This window comes from Aquarana catesbeiana, linkage group LG02, assembly GCF_042186555.1.
Source record: "Aquarana catesbeiana isolate 2022-GZ linkage group LG02, ASM4218655v1, whole genome shotgun sequence".
Classification (NCBI taxonomy): domain Eukaryota; kingdom Metazoa; phylum Chordata; class Amphibia; order Anura; family Ranidae; genus Aquarana; species Aquarana catesbeiana.
The window spans coordinates 189,353,779-189,372,265 of record NC_133325.1 but is presented as its reverse complement, the minus strand read 5'-3'; the positions used below and the strand labels follow the sequence as shown (position 1 = coordinate 189,372,265).

At 40.7% G+C, this 18,487-nt stretch overlaps 1 protein-coding gene across 3 annotated transcripts in view; it reads right to left on the bottom strand.

Annotated features, from left to right (window-relative positions):
- Positions 1–818: 818 nt before the first annotated feature.
- DDX23 (DEAD-box helicase 23) overlaps positions 819–18,487 on the bottom strand; it is a 49,791-nt gene continuing 32,122 nt past the window's right edge. For all 3 annotated transcript variants that reach the window (XM_073614072.1, XM_073614073.1, XM_073614071.1), the window contains 11 exons: positions 17,292–17,425; positions 14,232–14,344; positions 13,252–13,395; positions 9,803–10,028; positions 8,479–8,624; positions 7,710–7,887; positions 6,226–6,468; positions 5,977–6,128; positions 5,469–5,577; positions 5,027–5,201; positions 819–1,343 (listed from right to left, as the gene is read on the bottom strand). In XM_073614072.1, the coding sequence (XP_073470173.1) occupies positions 1,120–1,343; positions 5,027–5,201; positions 5,469–5,577; positions 5,977–6,128; positions 6,226–6,468; positions 7,710–7,887; positions 8,479–8,624; positions 9,803–10,028; positions 13,252–13,395; positions 14,232–14,344; positions 17,292–17,425 (1,844 nt within the window). In that variant the 3' untranslated portion in view covers positions 819–1,119. The remainder of the gene's footprint in view (positions 1,344–5,026; positions 5,202–5,468; positions 5,578–5,976; positions 6,129–6,225; positions 6,469–7,709; positions 7,888–8,478; positions 8,625–9,802; positions 10,029–13,251; positions 13,396–14,231; positions 14,345–17,291; positions 17,426–18,487) is intronic.

Sequence of the window (18,487 nt, the reverse complement as noted above, 5' to 3'; positions counted from 1 at the left end):
GGAGGAATGGGCAAAAATCCCAGTGGTAAGATGTGGCAAGCTCATAGAGACTTATCCAAAGTCCATATCTCTATGGAGCTGTGATAGCCGCAAAAGGTGGCTCTACAAAGTATTGACTTTAGGGGGGTGAATAGTTATGCACATTGACTTTCTCTGTTATTTTGTCCTATTTGTTGTTTGTTTCACGATAAAAAAATAAAAAAAAAATAAAAAAAACACATCTTCAAAGTTATGGGCATGTTCTTTAAATTAATTTATGCAAATCCTCAAACAATCTATGTTAATTCCAGGTTGTGAGGCAACAAAACACAAAAAATACAAAAGGAGTGAATACTTTTGCAAGGCACTGCATATTGAAGCAACTTGCAGGCATTGATGTAACATGCAACACGTCAAACACTTGCAGAATATTGAAGTTTCCTGCACTGGAACAAATGTGAATATTTTGTGGTGTGACTGTCGCCCATATTTGATTTAAAGCGGAACTAAACCCACATATCCCTTTGTAGCCAAAAACTTTGCCATCTTAACCTTGATTTAAAGCAGATACCATGGTGCTGCACCGTGACAGTTATCAGCAGAGGATGCATTGAATGTAGTATTCACACTGTGCATACATTTAAAGTGTAGAGACACATATTAGGGTCTCTGGAGGAGGAGATTATGGTAAAAGACCCAATCCAAAAACCTTCATTACAAAACTTAATTGTTGATTTGCTCTAATCGTACACCCAAAGTAACTGTTCCACACAAGATAAGAAAATGACAAAAGTAGTGTGATTGCAAAATGTGGAAATAAAAGGGCAGCGATGATACAGTTGGGACCTACAAAATTGTTTTATTGTCCAGGTTTTATTTAAAGGAACGTTCATTTATAAAAGGACACATTTGGTTTGCCCCTCCTTAGCACACCAGGCTGGAGAGATTTATTATCTTATCAGCATGTCAGCTCTTCCTTGAGTGAGAAGACTTGAAGGGCCTTTTAGGATCTACTGATAAGTAAACAAGTCACTGTCATTAGTCTCTTATGTTCAAGGTACATTTTATCAATAAAAAAACTCAGTACACAAAAGCACTGATAAGTGCTGAGAAACACAATATACTGTCTTCAGATACGGTTTAAGCAAAAATGGTCTCTTCTCTTCTCTTCTTGGTAAGGATGGTGCCAGGCTTGTGCTGTGCGTCAGGATGATTAGCCAGCTCAGGTGGGCACGAGGACACTGGACTCTCAAGGATAGCTTGTTTGAGGTCATAGAAGACAGAAGAATCTTCTCTTGTGAGGAAAGTGATGGCAACACCACTCTTGCCAGCTCTTCCAGTTCTACCAATACGATGGATATAGTCTGTGTAGACAGAAAACAGTGAGCATAAATGACTAACTGTACAATGCCACTTTGGTCAGTTTGGATAAATGCTATATTGCACATTCAGGGAGTAAGCAAAATAAACAAAAAAAACAAAAAACAAAAAAAAAAACAAAAAAAAAAAAACAGTATAATCCACATGTAGCAGGAGAGGAAGGACTTTTCACTAGTGCTGAAACAACTAATCGATTAATCGACAACTAATCGATTGAAATTAATCGATTACCATTTTCATAATCGATTAATCGGCCAGTAACATAATGTGGTTAAAAAAATTAAAAATGAGCCCTTTATAGTACAAAAAGAGCAAATAATCGCTACTGTACTTACACAGTTCTACAGAAAAAAAAAATGAACCCCTTACAGTAGTGATTATCTGCTTTTTTTTTGTACTATAAAGGGCCAATTTTAGTTTTTTTAACCCCATCATGTTACTAAACGTTTTAGACCTGGTTCACATTTATGTGTTTTTTGGTGCTTTTTGCAGAAACGCACTACAGTTCATGTAAGCTCTAAGGAGCAGGGCTCTCTGATTCCTACTGTATTGTATTGTAAGTGTATTGTATTTGTACTGTCTACCCTCAAGTTGTAAAGCGCTTTGTAAACTGTTGGCGCTATATAAATCCTGTATAATAATAATTTACATGGTTTCCTTTGGGACATGCTTACATCTATGGTTTTTTCAGCCGCTGCATATTTGGAAAGGGTCAGAGACTTTTTTTAATGCAAAACGGTGCTTTTTTGGTTCAATATACTTCAATGGAGAAGCTGCAGAAAAGCATGCAATGCGTTTTTGCAGAAATGTGTGTTTTTTAATCTGCCCAACGACAAATTGGCCAAAAAAATGCAAAAACACAAATGGCAGCAAAATCATGTGCGTAAAAATCAAAACGTACTTCAGGAACAGATCAAAAGCAAACTGCATAGGTGTGTACCAAGCCTTGTGCTGGCCACACAGATCAATTTTCAGACGAGAATATTCAGACGAAAAATCTTTGTACATTCGCTGAATGAAAGAACGTACATTTCACTTGCTTTTAACGTTTCTGTTTTTAAAATGAATGTAATTTCTGAACAAAAGCCACATACACTGTCTGAAAATTCCTTTGACCAAGAAGTTTTCTATTGTTTCTTTTTTTTTTTTTTTCAATTCAGTACTTTTTTTTTTATTCTTTTCATAGCAGTACAAGTTATACATACATTTTATTCCAGATAGACAATCTTCTAGCATTCGCCCACCCCAAAAAAACAAAACAAAACTAAAAGCAAAAAAAAAAACAAAAACCCAACAACAAAGAAGATTTCCTCCCCCTACTGTATCGCCCTCCCCCCGTCCTCCCATCCTCTCCCAATATTATAATATTGTTTCCAAATTTTCCCATCACTGTGATTGAAAATGAACGTCGATTTGACCCCACTAATGATTAGAAAATTGAATGAACGTTCTTAAAATTTTTTTTGAAGGAAGACATTTTTAAATAAAAAAAATTTGATCTCTGAGTCTAATGATATTTACAAGATTCACCCTTTAATAGTATATACAGTATATCTCTCCTCTAACAGTTAATACAGTATATGTCCTCTACTAGTATATACAGTATATCTCCTCTAAGGGCCAGTTCACACCACATGCAGTCCAGTACATTTTTTTTTCTGCATCAAAAACGCATGGAAAGTAGGCTATATGGCTTTCAATGGCATAGTTAACACCAGTGCAGTCAGTTCCAGTGCGTTACAGTTCCAGAAAAAAAAAAAAGAACATGCTGCATTTTTTTCTGCACTGGACTGTACTGGAATGCTGTAAAACGCATCAAGAACGCTCCAAAAATGCACTGGAATGCACTTGTCCTTTTTTAAGGTTAAGAAAAAAAAGGGGGGGGAGCACTGGACTGCATCAAAAACGCACTAAAAAAGCGCCTGTAGATAGGCACCTGGAACACATCCGGACTGCGTTTCTATGGTGTGAACTGGCCCTTATAGTATATACAGTATATCTCTTCTGTTTGTTATTCTCAGAGTGGATTAGTTATTTTGCTCCCTAACCATATAGTTGGTTATTTATATTTACCACTGCATAGAGATATTTAAGAATACATTTCTTAAAAACTTTACATATTAACTAAATTATACACCACACTTTTTTTTAAGGTTATTAACCAATTAATCGAAACAATCGGCCAACTAATCGATTGTGAAAATAATCATTAGTTGTAGCCCTACTTTTCACCCCCACTATGTACCTCAGGTAGTAAAGTCATGACAGACGCCTATTCTCAATAGCCCATGACAAAAATACAACTATACATTAGTATAAATAAATGGAAACCTGGGGTAGTCTCCAACTAGAGGTAGCTAACAAACTGAAGACTATGTACAGGTATCAGGTAGTTGTAACTTGTGGTCTCATATCTTGTTGTATTTAGTAGAGATAGCCTCTATTTATGTGTGTATATAAAAAAAATAAAGCTCTCATCTATAGAGAAAAAATGTATCTATCTAGATCAGCTTTTTAAGAGGTAGGGTATTGTGGACTTCAGTTATTCAAGCTTGAAGTGTTGGGGGAGTAGCCTGCATCCAACTGCAAGCTATCAACTTTCTGGCTGTGAATAAGGTTTCGTGCAAGAATATGGTAATACATTTATCTGAGTCGGGGTTAGGGTAGAGCCCCAATAGGCACTGTTTGGAGTTTAAGGACAGCGGTGACCCCATTTTGCCATATAGGAATTGTATCACTTGCGACCAGAATCTCTGAATCTTAGGAGAAGCCCATAGGGAGATGACCAAGAAAAAAAGTGTCAGGTTCAGTCGACCACTTCAGCCATAGCGAGCTATGCATAGGATGGAATTTTGCCATGCGTATCGATCCGAGCGGGAAGTTCACCCCCCCCCCCACCCCCTCAGTCTTTTGGGACACATCACAGGTCCCAGAAGACTAAGGACCAATCACAAGGTGCAGCGCGGCTCACGCAAGCGCAGTAGGAAACCAGCTGTGAAGCCTCAAGACTGCACTGCCCATTTCCCTTACTTGGGATACCAGAGCCTGTACCCAAAGCTGATTTGAAGAACTAGCTTGAGTCAGGACATCACTATCTCTGGACATGGAAGTGTCCTTATATTAAAAGTCAGCAGCTACAGTATTTGTAACTGCTGATAATTTTTTGGTGGAGCCTGGACCTCCACTATAAGAAGGTCCTTTGTAAAATAAAGGAGTTGGGCAAGGCTGTCAGGCAGCTCCGCCCACACAGCTGCGTTATCCATTCACAGTTTCCTGTGAATAAACTACAAGTACTGTCATCCACCACAGCAGACAGAACTTATCATTTGAATGAACTGATCAGAGCGCCCGTAGTTCATTCACACTGCTTACAGCTCCGCAATCTCAGCCGTATACAAGCAACAGAGCTGCTGGCAGTGTGTGCAGGAGCCCGAGATTGCACCCGCGATCTGCTGATCGCGGGTGCAATGCTTTCCGGGATCCAGTTTAAAAAAAATAAATAAATGCAAAATGTTTTTACCAGCAAAAAGATGTCCATCTATTTTTTTTTTTTAAGTAAAGGTGAACTTAACCTTTAACTAGTAAAGTTCATGTACCGTCCTGCCAACACCAATTATGTTAAGCCATCAGTAAGAATACAATGACAGAATAAAGATAAAGCACATACCTTCAATGTTTTTAGCCATATCGTAGTTCACCACGGTGGACACATCATGGATATCAATACCTCTTCCAGCCACATCAGTGGCAACCAGAATATCTTTAGCTCCAGCCTTCAGGTTAGACAATGCAAACTCTCTCTGTTCCTGGCCTTTACCACCATGAAGAGTACAAGCATTGTACTGGAAACAAAAAGCACACACATTCAAGAGATTTCCAATTCCTTAATACTTCATCAAAAAACCTCCCACCCCTTACTGTCTGACTCTTACTGAAGCCACTATGTGTGCTCAAATATGGTAACTTGATTTTATATTGGAGAAAACAAATGCAATGATTAGACCTAACATTTATATCTTAATTCAAATGCAAGAAGTGATTCAAGCAATAAGAGTTAGTACATATACAGGTGGCATTTAAATCCCTGTTGCTAGATGTAATATACATACCCCCATCTTCTCAAGGGACTTGGCCAAAACATCACAACCTTTCTTCTGGTTAACAAAAATAATGATTGGTGGGTCAAATCCTTTCTCCAGGATTTGAAGAAGCTTCTTCCTAAAATAAGAACAAACACTCAAACATAAGCTAAAACATGAGATAATAATAGCAAACTAAACATTTTTCACTTTGACTCAGAAATCAGATTTAAAAAAAAAATAAAAAACTAGGGGATATCCCCAAAACTCAATCACAGTCCTATATGAGATTAGTGTTTCGCTAATAAAAATACTGTTGGGCTATGTTCATGGAGCAGATGCTAAGGAGCTGTAATCTACAACGTCTGTTTTAACAGGAGCCTATAGAGCAGGATAAGGCAGAGTTGCCAACACAGTGAGGGGGTCTCAACCAGGGATCGACTTTTTAAAAAAAAAAGTCCCACAAGGTGTTTTATTCTAAATGGTGCTTCATAACCAGGTGTCTCAAATTCATTTTACTCATGAACAAAAACCTCACCTCTTTTCACCTTCAGACATGAGGAACACTCTCTGTTCAACTCTTTCGTGTGGTTTACCAGCAGAGCCAATGTACACCACTGCAGGCCGCCGCAAATAGCTTCTGGCGAGACGCTCTACAGCTGGAGGCATAGTAGCTGTGAACATGACTGTCTGAATAAAGGGAAAAAAAATAAAATAAAAATGATTCTGAGGCAGTAAACAAATATACAAAAACCTGGAATTCTACAGATCTTCCACATGAACTCACTTGTCTGTACTTGTGCTTTCCAGACTCAAAGTTGGCAGTCATTTTTTCTGGGTCTTCTGCTTCATCTGTGTCTGGCTTCTGGTTCGTAACTGGCATGTGCTCCAAGATCTTCTGGACATCTGGCTCGAAACCCATGTCAATCATACGGTCAGCTTCATCCAGTACTACATATGTACAGCGGCTCAGGACTAAGTAGCGATTTTCTAATACGTCTATCAGACGTCCAGGTGTAGCAATCACAATCTTTAATTTTAGAAAAAGAAAGTCACTTGTGAATGAATAGTTAGGAAAATGAAATTACTTCTAGTAGTCAATACCGCAGTTTAGATAATGTCTTCAGTTATGCATTACGGAGGAAGAGAAAACATGCTATGCAAACAAACATTTTGTATTTAAAAAAGGACAACTGCTTAATCTGTACATATTATTTGGTCCTTGTAGTCTGTACAATAAATTAAACGCAATACCTGTTATACTAGGATCAATGTGTTCAACATATTGCAGTCAGCAGTATCTCTCCCCCTTTAGACTACCAAGTGCACACTCTAGTGGCAGGTGGGAGCAACTGCAGGCAGTACACATGCCAGGAGACCGCAGTATAAGTATAACATCAATCCTGGGAAGATGTATAAGGCATTCAGCCGATTTTTTTTTTTTTTTTGTACAGCCTGCTAGGTCCAGGCCAGGAGAATAATATGTACTGAACAGTGCAGATGCTCTTGAGCCCACATGTACTTAGTGTATAGCACTATCTCTTATAGCATTCTTCCTGTGTATTTTTTCACAGGGCCTGGACCCAGACTGAGCAATAAAGGCCAAGTTGTGTAACAGATCATGCACTGTCCTTTTTCTGCCCCCACCCCCAACCTTAATTTTTTTGTAGATGAAAGAGTGACTAATTTTAAAAGGAAAATGGCCATCAGTACAGGGCCTGGAGAATGGCAGACCATTGCTCTCTATGGAAAGCCACTACTGTATACACATTACAGCTGGGGAGCCGAAAGGCTGTAAAAAGCACTGCCCAGGTCTATATATGCAAGAGTAGTGAAAAAAATAAAATAGGTGATATACACTGTATATACTCATTATTTAATAAGGAAAGGGGCCCCATATCATAGTTTATTTTAAAAGTATAATTATCATATAAAAAGGCACTATGTGGATCTTTTGCCTTTGGAACAATCACAAGGATGCAAAATTTTGAGGGTTCCACATCTTGCAATGTATTACTACACACACTCTCATAGGAAACAAAGGAAGGAAAAGTGTTGACTGATTATTTTTAGTAATTTCAACAGACTTTTTTTTCTTTTTAAATAGGCCGATTTTGAAGTAAGCAAAGTTCTTCTGACAAAAGGATGCAAGCACGGTTGTAATATGTAGCCAGAAATTGATTCGTTCTACACAAATGCATTTCTATGTAGATACTGAAACATGGTTGCCTTCTTCATGGAAGAAGAGAAAATGTAAATTATTATACCTACCTCACACCCCATTCGCAGACGGAATCCTTGGTCCTCACGAGAAATACCACCAATAACAGCCACAGTTCGAATACCCAGTGGCTTTCCAAATTTGATGGTTTCCTCCTCAATCTGTTGGGCCAATTCTCTTGTTGGAGCCAGAATAATAGCATAAGGTCCCTGGTCTGATTCGTCAATCCTAAAAATCAGAAAAAAAAGAAGAAATACTGTCATATAAAGTTGCATGTCACTGCTACCTCTAGGAGACCAAATGGTGTTTGAAAATGAAAGTGGTTCTAAAGTTGAAATGCTTTTTTTCTTTACCTTAATACATTCCCTGCATTAAGGTAAAAAATGTTCCACCATTTGTCACCCCCTCATCCCTGACTCCTTCCAGTGCGGCCCCGTCTGCAGCCCTGTTGCGCTCTCTTCTTGGTCTCACAGGAGATTCAGAGCAGTGTGAGCCATGGGCCCCTGCTACTGTCAGTCAAATCCTATGAGGAGGGAGCAGGGAGGCATGGCTGAACCACGCTGTGTGCATGTATGGACGCACACAGCTCAGCCTAGGTGCATGCCCACACAGGTGCCCCTTCAGCTAGCTCTAGTTCAGGTGGCATCCAAAGAAAGGAGATCCTGATAGAGCCAGCGGGGAACCAAAAGAAAGAGGAGGTAAGCCAGCATTCTGTGCAATATCCTATGAACAGAGTAGGCAAAGTATGATGACATTTTTTATTTTGATTAAAAAAAAAAAAAAAAAAAAAAAAGTTTATCATTTTAGCAGTCGCCTAACCTGTCAATCTTGGGCAAAGTTGTGATCCAAACCAGTAAAGGAATAAGGAAGGCAGCAGTTTTACCACTACCAGTCTCGGCTACACCGATGATATCACGATTCTGCAAGCCAATAGGAATGGCTTGTCTCTGAATAGGTGTTGGTTCCTGTAAAATACATAAAACAAAAAAATTTCAGTTTTGATCATGGTCTAAAATCCCAGTGATATTATTATACACTTTGCCTTGTGGTTTGCAATTTTGGGAAAATTAAGTGCGTCTTAATAAAAATGTTGACAGGGTAATTGGGACTATACATCTATAAATAAACTAACACTAATAAGCTGGTATGAAATTTAAACAGTGGCTGTCTAAGTAAACAGAAAAGGGATGACCAGTCAGGTAAGCCAAGGAAAAACAAATAGCAACATTTTTTTTTTTTTCAGATTCATACTTACATAGCTGGATGCAGCATTGGTCCGATGCTGCATGTGTCCCCTGGCGCCTCTGCGCCGTGAGCAGAGAGCTGTAGACTGTCAGTCACAGCTCTCTGCTTTTCTCCCTCCTCGCTCATTGGAGCACTGGGCTGTGGCAGGATGCAAAACACACCACACAGCACAAAAATTTGTGCTTGCACCACTCCTAAAAACAATGCACCAAACCACATAGGACTGCGTTTGCGACCTGTTTTTCGGGTGCGGCTAAACAATGCACTGGCACACGCATGCAGATCACATGGACAGTGTGATAACCTGTGGTGTGGGAAACACACACGGAATGTCCCCAATAGGTGATCAACTACACCAGACACTGATAACTGTGATGGCTATTACATACTGATAAGGGGAAGTGGCCATAAGCACCTACTAATTGTAAGTTGGAGGGAGAGGGAGATGGGGAGAGTATGTATATATATGACATTCTTCTTGGAATTGATGCTAAATAGTTTTACTAATAATGACTACTTGCTCAGGTATATTTATGGAACACATCAACAAGTACAGTGACTGCCATTACTGAGCTCTCCTTTTCAAAATACTAATTGCCTGTCTATTTCTATCGTTACAAACATTACACAGATATAAAAGTTCGGAAGTCATTCAGTTTCCTGATAAATGTGCTTGTTTTAGGTCAGTGTCTCAGAGTACTGATGTCAGACATCAAGCAACTAGCATTTCCAAATTGGCAATGACAACCTTGGTATTCCCCACAACAGATTTGCTTTACACATTACAAGGGCTATCAAACCACACATGAAGCACTTTATATAATTCATATATCTTGCCAGATATCCCCATTGCACACTTAAGCCTGTATGAGGATTCTTCCTACTGGTGACAACACACCTTGTATCCGCACTTGTCAATAACTTCCAGAATATGTGGCGGCAGGGAGGAGTCAATCCAGGAGCGGATCGGATTGGGAATTTTGCCGCCTTTGGTTGTAATGCTGTAGTCCTCCCTGAAGATACGCCAATCTCTGTCTGTCATCTCATCAAGCTTTTTCTGAGACCAATGTCTGTCATCCCAACGCTGCTTGGCTTCTTTCTTCCGCAGCTTGCGCAGACGAACTCTGTAAATGCACGAGTCACAATGACACCTCTAGAAATTCAGCAAGGTGCCCCCTAAATGGGCACCTACATCTAGGACAATTACTACTACTGTAAAGGCTGTATAAAAAGATAGTATTAATAAAACAAAGGTCGGCGTTCAGTGAGAACAGGTAGTTTGCATACAGAGGTCAACGAACCCTTTTCGACAAAATATAAAATAAATGCAGTGCCAAACATAATGTAAACTTAAACAACCACCAATAAATAATATAGACCATAAATATTAATACATACTGTGTAGTGCACAATAAATATATTACATGTAATCAAAATTTATAAGTGAATAAACCAAATGCTTTCAATTATGTGCAAAGAATATATGACCAAAAAAAAGTCCCACAAAGCTGGCTGTTACTTAAAAGGGACCAGAGCAGTTATGAGAAGGAAAATCTGTTCATGTTTAGAGAGCACTGTTGCTGTCTTATATTGTGCATCCATTATTGCTGGTGAGTGCAGCCTGTTGGTGGTGGTCAGGTGACACCCACAGCAGGAAATATAATCACTCTCGGGATGCAACACAGATAATTGGTGGAAGTTAGAACTGTTTGCAGAGGCATATTAATGAAAACTTTTTTTTTTATTTAACATAACTGAAAGCATTTGATTTATCCACTTATGAATTTTGATTACATTATATATATGTATCACTGCACAGTAATTCTTTTTTATGGTCTAATATTTATTGGTTGTTTAAAGTACAACTAAAAAGGCAACAAATATTTTAGTAAATTCTCATATAAATACCTGAAAGTTACACATGGTAATAAACATAAATAACTGAAATGATTATTTTCCTACCATATAGCTGCAATTGGGGTTTCTACTCCCCTCCACCAGTCCTCCTCTGCTAGATAATGCTAGGGATGGTGGGAGGAGTTTTGCAGAGTTAATATGTCATTTCCTTCCACTGTGCTAGCTTCTACTTCTCCCACAGGGAACTACAGTTCCCATGACTCCTTGTGCCTTCTATACTTCTCAGTGTATTTTACATAACACGCGACCATCTGCCAATCAATAGCTGGGTGTGTGCTATATAAAACAGTCAGCACAAGATATGTGCCTTTACCAGTGTAATGCGGTCAGTGGAAGATGGAATAGTTGTCACTGATCCTTATGTTTATAAGGTCGATTTTTATCTATTATTTTTTAAGATTTATATACACGTTATGTTTTTTTTAAGAGAGAAGATAGAGAGAAAAAGAGAGGGTGTCCCCTGTGACCCCAGAGCCCCTGATCATCCTGTGAACCCACAGTTCCCGAATCATCCAGTGTCCACTGTGACCCTTGAATCTCAATCATCCTGTGTCCCATGTGACCCCCAAACCCTTAACCATGCGGTGTCCCCTGTAACATAGTCTACCGATCATCCCATGTCCATTGTGAACCCTGAATCCCTATCTTCCTGGGTCCCTCATGACCCCTAATCATCTTGTGACCCCTCTACCCCTAATCATGCTGTTGTCCCCCTGTGACCCCCGAGAGCCCCTGCTTATCCCATGATTCCTGAGTTCCATGAGCATTGTGTGTCCTCTGTAACCCCTGACCATCCTGTGAACCTAATCATCCTGTGTCCCCTGTGACCTGGAGGGGAGGACGGAGACAGGTGCACAGAGGAGAGGGGATTTGCAGCCAGGTGGAGAGTAGGACGGAACCAGGTGCACAGAGAAGGGAGTTGCAGCCAGGTGGAGGGTAGGACGGAGACAGGTGCACAGAGGAGAGGGGATTTGCAGCCAGGTGGAGGGTAGGACAGAACCAGGTGCACAGAGGAGAGGGGAGTTGGAGCCAGGTGCATAGAGGAGAGGGGAGTTGGAGCCAGGTGCACAGAGGAGAGGGGAGTTGGAGCCAGGTGCACAGAATTTCTGTAATGATTGATTTGCCTGACCTTTTCATGGAATGTAAGAGCACCTCCCCCAGTGATGTAAGCACGACAATCTGTAGTTTCTTCAGAGCAGAATCACGCAAAAGGGGACAACAGGCATTTACAGACAAAGGAAACAGCGTGGTCTCCTCCTTGAGGCTGCATTCACACCTGAGCATTTTCAGCGCGTAAAAAAGACATGAAAAATGCCTGAAAAACACGCAACAAGCAAAATCCCAACCATTTCAATGGCACCTGTTCACATCTGAGCGTTTTGTCACCTGAAGCAAAATGCCTGAAAAACGCTTTAAAGCTCAAAAAAAAGAACATGAGCTTTTTTGGGGCAGACTATAGGTGTTTTTCTACTTTTTACATTGGTGACCTGTACAAAATTGCGGCAAAAACACACGACTTTGAAATGCTCAGGTGTAAATGCTGCCTAAAAGGAAGTGGCATGAGAGTTTTAAGCTGCAGGGGACAAGGTAGATGTCTGAATATCCTTACCGAAGTTTGCAAAACAACTAGTGAGATGTTTAACACATTGTGGAGTTACATGACATATAGATTTTTTCATTTTGACCATAGTTCTACTTTAATAATTTTTGTAACTTCATTTATTGTATCTAAACAGATAACATCGTTCATAAGTTCCCATCTATACGGCCATTTTATCTGGACATCAAAAGCTTTTCCAAAGTTAATTACATCTAGTGTTGAAAAAGATTGCTGCCCACACAAGAACCTGTCATTCCTATTATCTCGCTACAGTTTACACTAATGAGTCAAGAAATAATTTCAACCACTAACCAAAGTATATATAAAGTGCGCGTCTGTTGAGCATATGTGGACAGGCATTCACTGGCTACATAAACTCTTATACTTATTCAAAAGGTGGCATGCGTGGAACTAGTAGTCATTACGTGTCAGCACAGCTGGTTGCAGTTAAGCAGTTTGCTGATAATTCATGCAGACCAATGTGAGGTTTCAGGGACACAATGGCATCACTTCCTTAGCATTCAGTATATTCTGTAGGTTGCCTTGAGAAAGGAGGCCAATGCATTCCTGAATCCCCATGTTGGTGTGTATGGAACTCTAGTAAAATACTTAAGTGGCACTGGGTGTGCTGGTACTGATTTACCACTGGTAGTGATGATGTATGAGGATCTTATGATCAATATAATGAATGATACTGTAAACAACCAGTTTCAGCTGGCACTGAAATACACAAATGTCATAGGTGTGAGCAAAAACAAGTCTCATTGTTGTGTTGTGTGACCTGAACAGCATAGAACAGTTCAAAATACTTTCTTTTGTAGTCCACTTACTCCTCCTGTTCTTTCTCCTCCAATGTCCGCCTTCTCTCCATAAGGTCTCCGTAGAACCGAGACTGTTCACGTTTCTGCTGTTTTAGGTCTATACCTGCAATGAACCCTCGACCAAGGAGCTGGACATGGTGTCGTTCTTTGTATCTGGAAAAGTAGACATGTAGTTGAGAATCGATTTTGAGGTATTTATGATTTGATGAGAAACAATTAAGGACACCCAATGTAATTTGTTGTTGAAGCAGAAAAGCACCGGCAGTTGAATTGCACTAGAAAAAAATAAGTAGCCAAGCCTGCAAACCTGTTCTAAAATTTGGGACGAGGCACCACAGTATCTGAATGACAACACGTGACTTAAAACAACTGTCTAAAAGGGCAGATAATGGGGGTCAGAACAGCCTGCCAGGCACGTCCATAAATTTCCAGGGGGAAAGAGACACAACTACAAAAATTGTGGGAATAGCTTGCTCAGAATTTTCTATTTAAGAAATCACAAGATTGAGACATCATAAAATTTGAAGTACATTCAATGCGTAATGCTAAATATTTTGTCCTCTAGTTCGAAAGTAGCAGTGAGCTTGTTTTATTGAATTTATGGGGGGGGGGGGGGGATGTCAACCCCCAGTCCACTGCTGTCTTGCCTGCTCTGCTGGTACTATAAGTGATGACACCTGCCTCCTATCCTTTTGTATTCAGGATGTCAATTGGGGAGACAAAATGAGAACGTGAGTGTCATTTTCACTGATCTCTTTGGCTGTAAACTAACACAAAATGTTCAGTTGAACGCTTGCTAGTTCAGTGTCACAATCATGCTGGATGGCAGGGAACTAGAAGAAGATCGAGGACTGTGCCCCCAACATCCTTCACCCAGCCCAACTGGAGAGGCATCAGGAATCTGAAACCATTTACAAATCTGGACACACCAATAAGTTCCCCTCACTAGTCTTATCACCACAGCAAAACACGCACCAATGTTCACTTACAGAGGGTTGTAATCAATAGATGTGTCTTCTGATGCATCCCATTCAAACACAAACTTCCTGTCATTCAAATGCCGCGTCCTCCTTCTTTTCTTTATTCCTCCGAGGTAACGCTCCTAAATAAGTGTTAAAGGATCACTTTAAACAGACAATTCTTCCCATAAAGAAATGTGTTATTGCTCTGATGATCGTAGTTTGGTTATTTGACTTAGTAAAATTCTTCTTGAAATCCTTAGTACCGTGTACACACGAGCCGACTGCCCGACAGAAAAAAATCCGACGGAAGCTTTTCATCGTATATACCGATCATGTGTAGGCCTCATCTGACTCTTTTTTTTCCCGAAAAATCTGATGGACCTAGAAATCGAACATGTTCTAAATCTTTCCGACGGACCCAATTCCTATTGGGAAAACCGCTCGTCTGTATGCCGTTCCGACGGACCAAAAAAGATGCATGCTCTGAAGCAAGTAAGAGACGGAAGCTATTGGCTACTGGCTATTGAACTTCCTTTTTCTAGTCCCGTCGTAAGTGTTGTACGCGTTCTGGACGGTCGGACTTTGGGTTGACTGTTTGTAGGCAAGACCGCTTGAATGGAATTCCGGAGGAGTTCCATCGGAGCTTATTACGACGGCAAAACCAGTCGTGTGTACGCGGCATAACAGTATTCCACCAAGAAGATCCATATGGCACACAAGTCTGGATATTGGCTTTTAAACTTCAAGCGATTGTAAAGGCTGGTTGTTTTTTTACCTTCATGCATCCTGTGCATGACGGTAAAAAAACCTTGTGTGTGCTGCTCCCCCCAAATACTCACCTGAGCCCCCTCTCGATCCAGCAGCACTGTTTGTGAGGGAGGAGCCAGGAGCACCGGTGGGGGACCCGAGAACAACAGGTTCGGGGCTGCTCTGTGCAAAACCATTGCACAGAGCAGGTAAGAAAGACGGTTTGTTTAAAAAAAAAAAAAAAAAAAAGCTGAACCTTTAATACATGATATGGATTCATTTCTGTCTGCATGTCCTGAAGAAGCTCATATGATTGGATGAGCGAAATGCATACATGTCAGCATGTCATGTGATCCGCCCCACATGATCACTCCATGCAGCCTTACGATCTATGAGCTGCTGTCCATCACTGAACGGAATACCCTGGCAGCATGAATCCCTTCCATTAGGAGAACACCAAGTCGGCCAGCATCACTGCAGAAGCAAACAAGGGGGATTTAACAGACACAGAAAAAAACACATATTGGACCAACTTGGGGACCCTGTCCCGGCTGTGGGTGAGATTGCTAAAGGCATAAGCCATACACAATAGGAATTCCGGTCCACTGATGTTATACACCCTGTGAGGACTGCCTATGTACCTTGTTACACCTGCATTGGGATTTACCAAAGCCCCCAAGCCCAGTACTTCCTTTCAGTCCTTCCTGTGGAGTATTAGCCATTAGCAAGTGGTTTACCATATATCACCCATATAGCTCCAACTTTCCCCTGCCACTTTCAGTGTGAGTTTGCATGTGAGCCCAGGTTTTTTGTTTTTAAGCATGTTGTCATACTGGTATTTTTATCTTAGTATGGTGACTTTTTTCATAATGTGTGCTTAACCGCTTGCCGACTGGCCCACGCTGATATACGTCAGCAGAAGGGCACGTACAGGCATATTAACGTATCTGTACGTTGCCCTTTAAGAAGCGGCTTGTGGGCGCTCCTGCCCGCTGCGAGCTCCATGAGTGTGATCGCGGGTCTCGTGGACTTGATGTCCGCTGGGATACCCGCGATCATCTCATGGAGAGGAAGAACGGGGAAATGCTGATGTAAACAAGCATTTACCCGTTCTGCCTAGTGACACTGACACTGATCACAGCTCCCTGTAATCGGTGATCAGTGTGTTGTCACACATAGCCCCCCCCCCACAGTTAGAACACATCCCTAGGACACCCCTACAGCGCTCCTCCCTGGTTAACCCCTTCACTGCCAGTCACATTTACATAGTAATCAATGCATTTTTAATCGCACTGATCGCTGTATAAATGTGAATGGTCCCAAAATACCGGCAAAAGTGTCCGATCTGTCCGCCGTAATGTCGCAGTCACGATAAAAAAAAAAAAAAAAAAAAAAAAAAAAAAAAAATCGCTGATCGCCACCATTACCAGTTAAAAAAAAATAAAAAAGAAATATTAATAAAATTTTTTTATATATTTTTTGGGGACATTTATCATAGCAAAAAGTAAATTTTTCAAAATTGTCGCTTTTTTTGGTTATAGCGCAAAAAATAAAAACCGCAGAGGTGATCAAATACCACCAAAAGAAAGCTCTATTTGTGGGGAAAAAAGGACATCAATTTTGTTTGGGAGCCACGTGGCACGACCGCGCAATTGTCAGTTAAAGCACCGCAGTGCTGAATCGCAAAAAGTGCTCTGGTCTTTTGCCAGCCAAATGGTCCGGGGCTGAAGTGGTTAATAAACTTGAATTTTTCTAAGAGATACTGCAGTTTGTTCCTTTTTGAAGCCCCTTTGATGGGCACTTCTCTGTGCTTTCATTCCCTCTTTCTTTCCATGTCAGGGACAGGTAAATACTTCCCGGTAATGCTCTCAATCAACAATGTCAAGCACACAAGATCTGGAAGTAATTACTTGAGAGTCAAAGAAAAAAAAAAAACCAACAGTAGCATTTATTTATGGTGCAGAAGAAAAATTTTACATGCTGCTGTGGACCCTGCATGTACCATCTAAAAGCAGGTTTAGCGAGTTATCATCGGCTATAAAAGAGCTTAGACCCTGGTGCTCAGAGAAGTAGTTTTGAGACTCTCTCCTATGGCTCATCTTGGACATTTCAGGGGAGCTCGTTGTCCTTTACCTTACTGTAAGTGAGAAATTGTCATTTTTTACATTAAAACTACAGTTTTAACACAACGCCTGTGCTTTCCTGTTTTTCTTCTGCACCAGTTTGGATCACTCCCAGACTCTAGAGAAGCAACAGGATTTATTGTGCGTGTCCTACTACTGGGTCATACACCCATGTGTGCCATTATATGCTATACTATTGACCACAGCATTTATTTACCTTTATAGCCTGTAGCTCTTTGGTTTTATCCTTCTCTTCTCTGACTTTTATCCTTCCTTCATCATCCTCATTACCATTGTTTTCACGATCCATGCGCTCTCTCCGCTCTCGTCTCTCTCGTTCCTGAGGATCCTCTGCAAATTAAACCCAAGGTATTTTAACAATGGAGATTATTAACCTAAAAGATTTACCAATTACTAAAATTACTACCATGACAACTCAGTCTAAAAAGAACAAAAACAAAAGTAATTATATTTTTATAAAATACAGGAACACATATAATTTAACAGACAAGAAGTGAACATAAATTCCTGACTGCACAAAGGGATAACAGCCAACACCAGACCAGGTTTTGTTTTTCCTGTTGGTGTTGCTCCATATTGCTGTGATCTAGTTGCTCACAGTTTGGTAGAAAACCTTCCCTCTTTCAGTTACCAACTGGAGCAGGTCCCCAAAGGGCCCAGAGAGCATGTCAGATTGCCTCTCTGCCTCAGCCAATCAGGGGAGGCTTTGTATTGATTCACAGAATACTAAGCTCCCTATGAATGCCTAAGCAGAGCCCAGCCCCGCTCGATTTTGCTCCAGAAGCGGGGTGGGAATTTCTGGTCCTGCTGTTGGAACACAGCACTGTATACTGTATGTAGCTGAGGCTACATACACTCTTATATAGTGCTCCCAGCCACTGCAAAAGAAAATAGCTTGGTCTAAGTTAATTATTTAAAGTTACATGAAACCTAGAGATCAGCTTGACGCTTCTTTTGTGGGCCCAATAGAATTATATCACTCTAAAACAAGACATACATGTAACCAAGGGTTTTTTGTGACTCCTGGAGTTGGGCTTTCAATAAAGAATTGTGAAAGATTTAAAGATATATATGACAGGGATGTATAATAAAACAGATTAATATCGGTCTTTCACATTAAGCACACAGCTAAAATGTGTAGTCCTAGTCTTAAAGTGTCTTAAAGTGGTTCTAAAGGCTAGATCGGAGTATGGCAACAGGTTCCTGTGCCGCCATCCCCTGCCTTCTAGGTGCTGGTCCTCGTCTTTCCTCCCAGCCTCCAGCCCTCTCTGCGGGGGGGGTGGGGTAAGGGGTGTTTTGGTGTGGGAGGAGGAGCCAGCCAAAATAACCGCTGGCGATTGGTTGGTAGGACACAGGGTGGTCCTAAGCAACCAATCAATAGCTTGCTAATAT